At 51.1% G+C, this 11,949-nt stretch overlaps 1 protein-coding gene and 1 pseudogene across 1 annotated transcript in view; one reads left to right on the forward strand and one right to left on the reverse strand.

The window, feature by feature from the left end:
* Gabbr2 (gamma-aminobutyric acid type B receptor subunit 2) overlaps positions 1 to 11,949 on the forward strand; it is a 341,698-nt gene that overhangs the window by 315,753 nt on the left and 13,996 nt on the right. The window contains exons 14-15 of the mRNA XM_050155902.1: positions 6,414 to 6,524; positions 8,742 to 8,966. Of these exons, the coding sequence (XP_050011859.1) occupies positions 6,414 to 6,524; positions 8,742 to 8,966 (336 nt within the window). The remainder of the gene's footprint in view (positions 1 to 6,413; positions 6,525 to 8,741; positions 8,967 to 11,949) is intronic.
* On the reverse strand, positions 6,087 to 6,187 carry LOC126509940 (uncharacterized; annotated as a pseudogene).

Raw genomic sequence — 11,949 nt, forward strand, 5'->3', positions numbered from 1 at the left:
AGAGAGAGAGAGAGAGAGAGAGAGAGAGAGAGAGAAATTCTTACCTGAAGTGACAGCTTCTAGCCTGCTGCTGAGATAAGCAGCCTAGCCCCTGAGGCTTCTGGAAGGTTCCTCCTGGCTGCAGCACTCTGAGACTCTAGCAGTTGAAGAGAATAATGACGGTTGACACATCAGGAGGCCTCTCAGCTTCTACGGGTGTAAACACACCTGTTAGTTACCCCCCTTCATCTCCCTGCTAGCCCTGGGAGTCTGCAGGTGAGGAAACCAGGGCTCAGAGAGGCCTGTGTTCAAACTCACACAGCTGTGGAGTGATGGAGACCATGCTCTCTCTCTACCCAGGTTTCTTGTTAGGGTTCTCCATCTTCCCCCAAAAGAGGTAGCATCGACTAACCTGCCCCAGAAAAAAAAGGCATCTCAAGGCACTGAAAATAAATCCCCCAAAAGTTACATGCCCACCAGCACACACACACTCAGGCACACACACACAGGCACACACGCAGGCACACACACATACGTCTATACATACAGCAAGAAGAAAATCTACCAATTTTCTTGGTAGGGCTGACACAGGGGCTCACACAGCTGGCCTGGCCATGTCAGGCATTCCCACTTGTTCATCCCTAGGTTTGGGGATCTCAAGCTATGTCAGCACTTTGGAAGAGCCTCTCCAGAGGGGCTGACCTGAGACAGGCCTTCCATCTGAACGTCCCACAGGATGTTGGGGTACTTTGGGGAGCACCTGTTACCTCTGCTCTTTACAGCAGCACTGTGTGGCTTGCCCAACATCTGGGTTGGCTAGGACACTGGCATCAGAGTGGTCTTGGACACCCAGGCTCTAGTGCCTGCGTGGTGTACAGCAGGAAATACAGGAAGAGCTCCTATGAAGGAGTAAATGATGGACAGGGATAACCACCCACCAGTGACCCAGCTCCCATTCACTATGCAGTGAACTGAGCGGTGAGGGCAATGGCGCTGGGAGACAGTAAGTGCGAACACACGAATTCGCCTCTCGCCTCCAGCACCTACATAAAAAGTCAGGCACAGGTCTCACATGCTTGCAATCTCAGAACTAGGGAGGTGGAGACAGACAAACTCCTGAGGCTCCCTGGCCAGCCAGCTCAGCCAAACTGACAAGTCCCAGGTCCAACAGAGAGACAAGAGACCCTTTGTCAAAAAAGCAAAGGGGATGGGTCCAAGAGTGACCTCTAGCCTCTGTACTGACATAAACAGAAATATACACATGCATGTATGTATACACACACACACAAACACACATACACACACACGCAAACACCAATAAGGGTCTCCCTTTGCAGCTAGGATGCTAAAACCTGAAGAAGAAAAAAAAAAAAAAGGCTTGCCAAAGTTCTCCCAATAAGACTGGGCCAGGACCCAGGTGCTGACCTGCCTGCCCACATGATGTGCCCGGGGGCTGCTGACCTACATTGTCAGCAACTACATCCTACAGAGGGACTCGGGCCAGCTGCTCTCCTTCCCGTGCACAGATGAGGTAGGCTTTCCCGGACAGCTTATGGATCCCTCCTGCTGAGCAGGGCTGGACCAGGAGCCAACATGTCTGCCCTCCGGCCATGCCAAGCAGGTGTCCACAGAGCCCTGCCACGCAGGCAAGCATATCCTTAGCTTGAGTTCAGCCTTCTCAGAGTACCAGGGCTTCTAAAATCTACCGAATGCTCAACAGTGAAGTCGTTCCCCACTGAAGCACAAAACAGGTTCATACCTACGGTCTCCTTAGAGTTTAGAGGGATGCTTAGGAGAAGCAGGGCAGTGTGGGTTAGGTTAGAAGGGAAAGTGGTGAGGTTGGGAGAAATACCAGAAATCTCCGTGACTTAGCAGCTGAAGGGCCTGGGCTGGTTACTCAGTTTTCTGTGCCTCTGCGTCCTGTAGAGTGAGCATAAGATCTTGCTGCATTCTGAGAGTGGCGTTCTTACTCTAGCAACCAGCAGGAGGTGAGTCGTAGCCTTACCATTGCTTACTCATTGTTTATCCATTTTCATTGCATGGGAAGAGGTCTCACAGCCCTGGACCACCTCTCATGGAAGCCACCCAGTCCTAAATGGGAGATCCGTGAGAGCAGGACACTCTTCTATCCTGCTGGCAGTGATATGCCCACAGCAGTACCCGGAAAATATCCTATGCCCACAGCAGTACCAGGAAAATATCCTATGCCCACAGCAGTACCTGGAAAATAAGGTTGCGTTAGTAGTTATGGAATGGATGGTTGGATGGATGGATAAGTACCTGACTAATTGCCAGGTGAGAAAAATGGAAGGAAGGAAGGAAGGAAGGAAGGAAGGAAGGAAGGAAGGAAGGAAGGAAGGAAGGAAGGAAGGAAGGAAGAAATCGAGAGAGAATGGAGCAGATGGCAAATCTTCACAGGCAGTCATCCCAAGCAAGAGCAGCACTGTTAAGCCAGAGGAGATGCAGTCCTTGGAAGAGAGGCAGACCCGAGGACCAGGCATACAGGCCCTGGACTGCGTGGACAGCCCACAGTGAGATGAGCCCAGGGCAGTGTCGCATCCCCCAGCAGCCCCTCTCATAGCTGCCCTGGAAGCTGAGTGGCTCTACCACAGTGCTTGGACATCTGGCCTCAGTGGCCTCTGTTAGGCCAATCGATACTTCCCTGTGTCTCAGGGAATGCCTCTGACAGCTTCCCCATTTTCAGCCTCGCTGAACTCCTGATTCTGTGTACCCAGAAGCAGGTAGATTAATCCACAGCACACCACACAATTCTCTGGTGACCTCTAGTGGCAGTTTGGTGCGTGACAATGATACCTCAAAAACTCTAAGGCGGCAACTCTTCCTCCCCAGGGGTATGACTCCACAAGTCTACCTGAGGACCCAAGTCCCACGTAGGATCTGGATAACCCAACAATGGCTTGCTTAGTTTGCCTTGAGATTCGGTACCAGGGTCCCTCGACTGTGTTCAAAGACTCCCATCATCGCCTAACCTCCCAAGGACAGGAACCTCGCTCCTGATGGAGAGAGGGCAGCAAGAGGACGATGTGAAAAGCCTCTGCTCCTGCATCCTGATGTCTTCATGGTTGTCACTGCTGGCCTTGGGAACAAGTTCATTCTGTCCCCTTAATTAAACCAGGAAACTTATCTGGAAACCATAGCTCATGATGGATGCATCCCAGTCCCTGAGGTACTGTGAAGGGGACGTCTCCAGCCCAGGCCACCTCAGGAACCTCCTGTCCCTTCTAGCACTCCTGCTCACATGTGGACTCCAACCCCATGGACTTGAAGAAACGAAGCTAATGTCTTTCGTGGCTTGGCACAGCTAAGGAAGGGGACATAGAGCCCAAAAGAGCGTGCAGTCGAGCAATCTGAAAATAAGATGGCCTGAATCCACAGACCCCAACCTCTTCCTGTTTCCATACGGGAACACCATCTTTTCTCACCCACGGGAACCCAGGCAGTGCCTGCCTCCAAAGCCAAGCCGAGAGAATAGCTAGGCGAGGGAGGATTTCTAGTCTCACGTGCCTTCCACACCATGAGCCCCATCAAAGTGCCCCTTCTTCCTATGATTGACCCTGGGCATGCCCATCTCTTACTGGCAGGAACACCTTCAGAAGAAAACAGCAGCCTGAACACCTTTCTTTGGCAGTGTGCTCTCGGGGGACCCACTGAACTGGCAAACAGATTTGCTAAGAAAGGTCAACTTTACTAAGTAAGCTTCTTGTTGGTATCTCTCTATGAATGGATTCTGAAGCTGTGTTGTGGAAAAGCAAGTCAGTAAATATGGTGAGTTGGTTGGAAGTCAGATCTCATTGCAACAAGAGAGGTGAAATTAGGGAATGGGAGAGGCAAGCAAGATCTCTGAGGCATAGATTTATCTAAAAAAGATAGATGAACAGATATGGACTAGATGATAGATGGGGAGGGTAAATAGATGACCAGTGATAGAAACGTGGATGATTGATAGATGACTGGTAGATGGGAGATAAAGGATTCATACTTGATAGGTGAATGATACATAGATGATAGATAGGTAAATAGACAAATAATTAATAGATGCTTAAATAATAAAGAAAGATGAATGATAAATAGATCCTTGAAAAGTGACAGATAATAATTGATACTTAATAGATAAAACTAATAGATGATAGATATATGCGCGCATATATACATACATATGCACACACATATATACATAGGACTAAAAGTAATGATACCCTCAGGCAGCTCACAAGCTTCTCAGATGTTGGTTTCTAAACACCATTGCACTGAAAGGAAAAATAACCAGTTCCGATGCTGGGGCAAGGGAAATGCCAGGCGAGCTGAGAACATCCTGTGCCAAGAAACAAGAAAGTGTTCAAAAAATAAAGATGACAGGAACATGTGGGAGAAAGCATCGGCGGCAACATGCCGGCATTTTCTCTGGCCAGATCTGCATAAGCGAGTCAAAATGCATAATGATAGCAACGGGCTGGAAGACGCTGCATTTAAAAGAACTCACGAGGCCATAAGTAACAAGGGAAGAGAGAAAGGGCTGTTTCGAGCAGAATGTGTTCTGTCCAGATGGGGTGACAGCCAGCAAATCCCCGGTTCAGGGTTCCCAAAGTCACTAGCCCCGAGCTGATGTTTGTGGGACACAGGATCTTCGCAGGGTCTCCCAGCGGCTCCAACAGGTGACTGCTTAATCACAGAGGGGCAAGGCTACCTTTCAAGTGGTGAGGCCACCACAGCCACGTGAGCACAGTTGCTATCCCCAGACATTGGACAAAGTGTCATCTTATGCCCTGAGGTGACATGCACAAGGGACGTCTCTTCTGCAGGGTTCCTGCCCCACATGCGTGACCTGAAGCCAGTCATGACAACAGCCAGTAAATCCACATCAAGGAAGAGTTAACAACAGTTAACTGAGCTGATTCCTCAGGAATATGGATGAAACGAAAGACCAAAGTGAGCCAGGGCGTTGTTTGAGACAAATGCAAGTCAAGGAGACACAAGAAAATGCAGTGGACTGGTCCTGGGGTGAATCCTGATTTGGGGGGGATGCAAGATTCCTTAAAGTACCCGTTGGGCCCACTGGTGAAGAGTGGGAATGGCTAGCGAGTAGAGCACCCCACTGTTCCAGCTGGAAAATGTGAGCGTGTAGCCGCTAGACAGTGTCCTCACTCTTAGCAAACACACACTGAGATATTTAAGAGTGGAGACTTGGAATGTCTGCAGCTTGTCTTCAAGTGACTCAGGAAAGACGAGTGTCCAGGATAGCTCATTCCAGTCCCTAGCATCTCTGTGGGAAGAGTGCTGTCAAAGAGCGTGCGTAGATCTCTGACCCGTCTCAGGATTGGCTGCCTGGAGCCAGGTACCCACCTCTTGTCCAATCGGCTTTGGCCCAGGCTGTGTCATGTGATATATAACATGGCTGCCATCACAGCTTCTTCAATGTATGTCTTCCTAGATGGGCTCGTAATGGGCCCTATGTATGGGTGAGCCAAGCTGTCCTGTAATTTCAGCTGCCCAAGCCCACTCCAGGGTCCTCCAGACCTTCTGCCCAACTTACAGCCCTTGCTCACTTGCTCTTTCAACAAGCCTTACATGTACCTCCTCTGGGCTGAGTTGTTACTGGAATTTTCTTACTATAATGTTTTTGTTGATTCCTTGAGAATTTCCTACAATGGATTTTGATCCTATTCCGTACACACACTCTTCCCCCTAACTTCTCCCATAGCCACCCCATCTTCCTACTCCCCCTAATTTTGTGCCCCCCATTTTATATAACCCCAGAATCCAGTTTGTGCTGTCTATACATTTCTGGGTGTGGAGCCAGCCACTGGAACACAGCCAGGGACCACACCCTTAAAGAAAACTGACTCTGGGCGGCTGGAGAGATGGCTCAGTGGTTAAGAGCACTGGCTGCTCTTCCAGAGGTCCTGAGTTCAATTCCCAGCAACCACATGGTGGCTCACAGCCATCTATAATGAGAGCTGGTGCTCTCTTCTGGCCTGCAGGCGCACACAAAAGGAATGTTGTGTACATAATAAATAAATAAATTTAAAAAAAGAAAAGAAAACTGACTCTGCCTCCCAGAAGCCATCCATTGTCCATAGCTCCTCAGCACAAATACGGAACACTTCAGGAATTTGCTTGTCATTGAGCAGGGGCCATGCTAATCCCATCAGTACCATTCCAGTCTTGAGATCTGTGCTGCCACTGTCACTACAATCAAGAGTCAGAACCTGGGCCCTGGCAGCCCCGTCAGCCAGGTTTGGCCAGGCTTGAATGAACACGGTGTCAGCTGGCACTTCCATCCCAGCACGGGAAAGCGAGGTCTCCTGGTGCATCACTGGCTGTGGAGTATGGGAGGAAAGGGGGCCTCGGCCAGGGACTCCGCTGCTGGAAGATAGCCAGTCCATCCCCGGGGTTTTTGTTTTCTCTTGATGCAGCCGGACCCAGCAGGCCGGGACATCTCCATCCGCCCACTGCTGGAACACTGCGAAAACACCCACATGACCATCTGGCTCGGCATCGTCTACGCCTACAAGGGGCTCCTCATGGTAAGTGCCAAGCCGGAGGCAGAGTTTGGGGACACTGCTTTGCCAGGCCTGTTTCTCCTAGGGGCCTTCACAACATGAAAATAAACAGAGCATCCTCCATATGACTAAACCCTTAGTCTCTAAACCTGGTCTCAGACCCCACCACAGCCCTGGGAGACAGGCAGAAATGATGCCCCCGTTTCCCTCCTGAGGCAAGGTTGTTTCCTCTGCAGGCTCTAAGGAAGAGCCCTTCCGGGACTCCTCCGGTGAAGGTGGCTCCAGGCAGTCCTTGACTTGTGATTGGTGGCTTATCTCTAACTCCTTCCCCTCTTCTTTTTAATCCTTATCATTGGATTTAGGGACCATTCACAGGTCCCTAACTGTACCTCCAAAGATTCCCTCACCCACCCACCCCACGCACCGCCACCAGTAAGGCCATGTGGATATACCTGTGAGGGCCAGGGCCACTCACAGATTACAGACGGCAAGAAAGCTCTTCCTAGTCTCAGCTCAGCACCCTGAGTCCTCATTCCACTCCTTGAAGGTCTAAGAACACGTGACTCTGTCCCTCCTGTCACTGACGCTCTCCAGAGCTCTGCAGGAACCGCCAGGTCTCCAGACAAGCCCGTGCTGGTCGGTGCATCCAGTCAGAGCTACAGTCTTGGGCTCCCACCAGGCCCTGCCATTCGCCACCATGGGTCCCACCCAGGCAGGTCCCTGCGTCTGGTCCATCCTGTGCTTCTTCCTCTGAGAGGTGACCTCTGGGGACTGACGGGATAATGCATGAAGGACCCGCCCAGGGAAGGTTTCCAGCAGACGATGGCTTCCTTGCCTCACCTGGTGTCTGCTTCCAAGGCTTCCCTTTCCTAGTAAAGGGATCTGAGAAAGAACCCGTCAGCATGGTGTGGGGCACAAACCTGTAATCCCAGTGTTACTGAACTCGAGGTACAGCCTATGCCCCAGACAGCCACCCATCCTCTATAAACCAATTAGAACAGCCAAAGCTTTATGAAAAGCAGAAAGGGGAGTTTTCAATGTGAAAACATTGGGAAGATGGCAAAAGACAACTCCAGATATCCCACCCCACCCCATCCTAAGTCCCCTGACACCCCATCCTAAGTCCCCAGACACCCCATCCCACCCCATCCTAAGTCCCCTGACACCCCACCCTACTCCATCCTACCACACCCCCTCACCCTATCCAAACAGAGGCCCTGGGGCATGAGTGTTACCCCACCTCCCAGGTGCAGCAGGTGAGACCTTAAGAGGTAAAGTGACCTGTTCAGAGTCCATGGCCAGTGACTCACAGAGACCATTCCAAGTCTCTGACTTGTCTCACCTGCTTATGCCCCATGATGCCAAACTGGGCCACCCTCAGGAAGCAGTCATCACAGCGATGACAGATGTGGCGTGCCCTGAGTTACGAGAAGAAACAAACAGAAGAGGCATTGGTGAGACGGCCCTGGGACCCTGCACCTGCAGGGGTCTCCAGTCTCCCTCAGTCTCCCTCACTACCACCCAGAGGGGCAGATGTGGCCTGCTCCTGACCGACCCTCCCTCAGAGCACTGTGGGGGCTGATGTTTCTCCTTGGGCCTCTCTCCTATCTGCTCCTATCCTGTTTGCTTCTGTAGGAAGATGGGTTGCTTAGGAAGAAAACTGCACGTGAGGGAAAGCCAAAAACAATGGTGACTGAAGAGATGGGCAGTTTCCCTCTGGAACCTGCTCCAGAGGCGCTGAGATGGGGACGCCCGCAACCATGCTGCGCCCACACCCACGCCACACTGTCTAAGATGGCTGCTGGAGCACCACCCTTCACAATCCACTCTTTCTATCTGGAGGGAAGGAATGCAACCCTTTCCCCTGATGTGCTAGAAAAATACTACACTGGGCTCTTCTGGAACTCTATAAACACAGCCCACTCCTGCCACTCCAGTACTGGTGTGGCCGCCATCTTTCCTCTCTGTACCTCAGTGCTCTCCAGAGAGTGAGGGAAAACACTCAAGATCTCATGTGAGGTTCCTTCACCCGTGGCCTCTCATAGGTCTCTGCAGGAGCCAGTCGTGAGTGTGAAGGAGAACTGGGGGGCTCACACACCTCCAGTCTGCATTTCCTCAGGATGCAACTTGGAGCCACACACGTAGGCAGTTGGTAGCAACCTGATGCCCCTGCAGTTTGCTGAGCAGGGAGAGGGGCCTCCGCCGGGTAGTGACCGCCTCCCCTTTCTGTCACCATTTCAGTTGTTCGGTTGCTTCTTAGCGTGGGAAACACGCAATGTGAGCATTCCTGCCCTCAACGACAGCAAGTACATCGGGATGAGCGTGTACAACGTGGGCATCATGTGCATCATCGGGGCTGCTGTCTCCTTCCTGACTCGGGACCAGCCCAATGTGCAGTTCTGCATCGTGGCCCTGGTCATCATCTTCTGTAGCACAATCACTCTCTGTCTGGTGTTTGTGCCAAAGGTACCTGCCTCTGCCTCTGCCTCTGCCTCTGCCTCTGCCTCTGCCTCTGCCTCTGCCTCTGCCTCTGCCTCTGCCTCTGCCTCTGCCTCTGCCTCTGCCTCTGCCTCTGCCTCTGCCTCTGCCTCTGCCTCTGCCTCTGCCTCTGCCTCTGCCTCTGCCTCTGCCCCTCACGAGGCGATTGCAGAACCCACCACACCTGGGGAGGGGGACATGTGGAAACGCACTATGCACACAGGGGAAAAAACTAGGAAAGAAAGAGAACAAGATCCCCAGAAACTTCATAAACTCATCACCCCCGAATTATCAAGCTCTTAGTGTTTACTTTGGTGCTCGATGTGTTTCCTGTCTGTGTGGTGAGGAGAGGAGAGGTTGCATGAGTGCCGTGTCATACACACGCCGGGACTCGGTTCTCTCTTTCCACCGTGCTGCTGCTGGGGATCTTTTTCCGACCTCCTGGTCTCCGTTTTTTGAAAGACTGGAAGCCTTGCCTCTGAAGACCAGGCTGTAACTATAGAGCACAACTTCTTTTCCCTTGTGTCTTTAACGTAGCTTCCCACCCTTCATCTTTTCCCACACCCACTGCATCCCGGAGGGCGAGTCCATTGCTTTCATGTGCACTTTATCCTTTTTGCTGAACGTTTCAATTATTACAGTTTTTTTTTTTTTTTGAGACGGGATTTCTCTGTGTAGCCTTGGCTGTCCTAGAACTCACAGAGATACACCTAACTCTGCCTCCAAAGTGCTGGGATTAAAGGCGTGCACCACCACCACCTGGCCTATTGTAGATCCTTTTAAAGAACATTTTTTTTCTACATAACACATTTTTCTTGTTTCCAATTATCTGCTGAAGTGGTCTTAGAAGTGATATTTCTGGGTCAGAAGGAACAGCCACGCTCAGTGTCCGCTTGCCTCTCAGAGCGCGAACACTTCCAGCCCTTTGACCCTGTGACACGACACTGTCATCCGCAAAGGTCATGCTCGAGAGGCAATTTCTTAACTCAGTGGAGTGTTGAAAGATCACACAAAAGTACATAGCTTCAAGTAAGCTTATGATTCTGTGTTGGGCAGCACCCATAGCTCTGCTCAGCCACATATGGCCTGTAGTCATAGTGGGACATATCTGACACACCAGTCCGGAGGACCAGCTTGGAGAGATATTTGGCAAGAACTATCTTTCGCATCCATAAATGAAGAGGCCTTAACCTCTTAGGGACCCGTGCAACCTGACCTCAGTGGCCCCAAGGGCCAGAAGACAGTCCAGGAAAGTCACCTCTGAGGTAGGAGGGTTAGTAGCAGAGAAGGAGAGAAGAGAGGTTCCTGGGGTTGCTGGGGTACCTCCATTCCCGGGCACATTGTTCAACCAGGACAGACCCAGAGACCCTCCAGTGTGTAGCCTCCGTCTCTCATTGTTCACTCCCCACTCAAGTCCCAGGCCAGCGTCAGCACCTCCCTGCCTGCACCCAAACATTCTGCATCCTGAAAAGTGTGCCAGATTCTGTAAGCCCAGCTGTGATTGAGCCATTTGTCATGTCAGCTTTGACAGCATCTCATTGATCTCTGGGCACAGAAGCCAAATTCCCAATGCTGAGTTGTGTTTCAGCTCTCTGGGGCCTCTTCCAGTACCCCGAGAACCCCATCTTCCATTCCACCTGCCCTTCCCATGGTAGCACTGTAATCCCAGCATCTGGTAGATAGACACAGGAGGACCAGAAGTTCAAGACCAGGCTGGGCTACATAGTAAATTGAGGCCAACCTGGGCTGTAAAAGAACTTGTCTTAAAAATAAAAGCTGGTGCCGGGCGATGGTGGCGCACGCCTTTTAATCCCAGCACTCGGGAGGCAGAGGCAGGCGGATCTCTGTGAGTTCGAGACCAGCCTGGTCTACAGAGCTAGTTCCAGGACAGGCTCCAAAGCCACAGAGAAACCCTGTCTCGAAAAACCAAAAAAAAAAAAAAAATAAAAAAATAAAAGCTGGCAAGATGAGTCAGAGGCTTAAGCCCTTAACACAAAGGCTTGACAGCCTGAATTGGAACCTCCGAGCCCACATAGAAAGTGGGAAGAAAGAATGGGCTCCTGTTCTCCAACCCTCACAGGCATGCCTTGCTATGTGCCCACACACAGTAGTAAATATAATAATAATAATTGCCCACCCCTAAGTGCCCTGAGACCCAGACCCCTTGTCCTTTGCCTATACTAGGTCTCCCCAACCTCGGAACTCCCTCCCGCACTGTCCCTTCCAGACAAGCCCCCATCTCCATCCCGGCCCCCACCTCAGCCCCCACCCTAGTCCGTGCCACCCACAGCGCAGTAGCTCCTGGTAGCCACTCTATCCTTAATCCCTTCGGGCCTGATGACAATCAGGCCCCTCTTCATACCCACACCCCAAATCTAAGGAGTCCTGATAGAGGCACAGTAACTCCACCAAGGCTCTTAGGCCCAGAGCCCACCATGGGCTGGGGAAAATTCTAAAATGCATGGGTAAGATTAGGGCCAAGTCACAACTTTTCTTCTCAGCTTTTTAAGAATTCTTTTTCATGAGGCTGGGGGTGTGCTACTTGTAGCTCACGGCCCAAACTGTGCTTACAGAGAGACCAGGTTCAGGTCCACGCACCCAATCAGGTGGCTCACAGCTCCACCTCTAACTCCAGCTTCAGAAGATCCAGCTCCCTCTTCTGGCCTCCACAGGCAACTGCACCACATGCGCACACACACACACACACACACACACACACACACACCCAACACACACACATACATGTACACATATCCACATAATTAAAAGTAAAATGAAAATCTTCATTAATTGTTCAAGCACACCAGACCCCTACCCCGTGGAACCTGTACTGTAACAGATGTGAGGGATTTAAGCTGTTAAATGACTTTGCCGGGGCAAACAGGTCGGCAGCTGATCACTAAATCCACCATGGTTGTGGAAGTCTTTACTTTCCATCTCACCCCTGTAAAAAAAAAAAAAAAAAAAAAAC

The sequence above is a fragment of the Alexandromys fortis genome, unplaced genomic scaffold (assembly GCF_014885135.2).
Source record: "Alexandromys fortis isolate MF-2015 unplaced genomic scaffold, M_Fortis_MF-2015_v1.1 scaffold_92, whole genome shotgun sequence".
Classification (NCBI taxonomy): domain Eukaryota; kingdom Metazoa; phylum Chordata; class Mammalia; order Rodentia; family Cricetidae; genus Alexandromys; species Alexandromys fortis.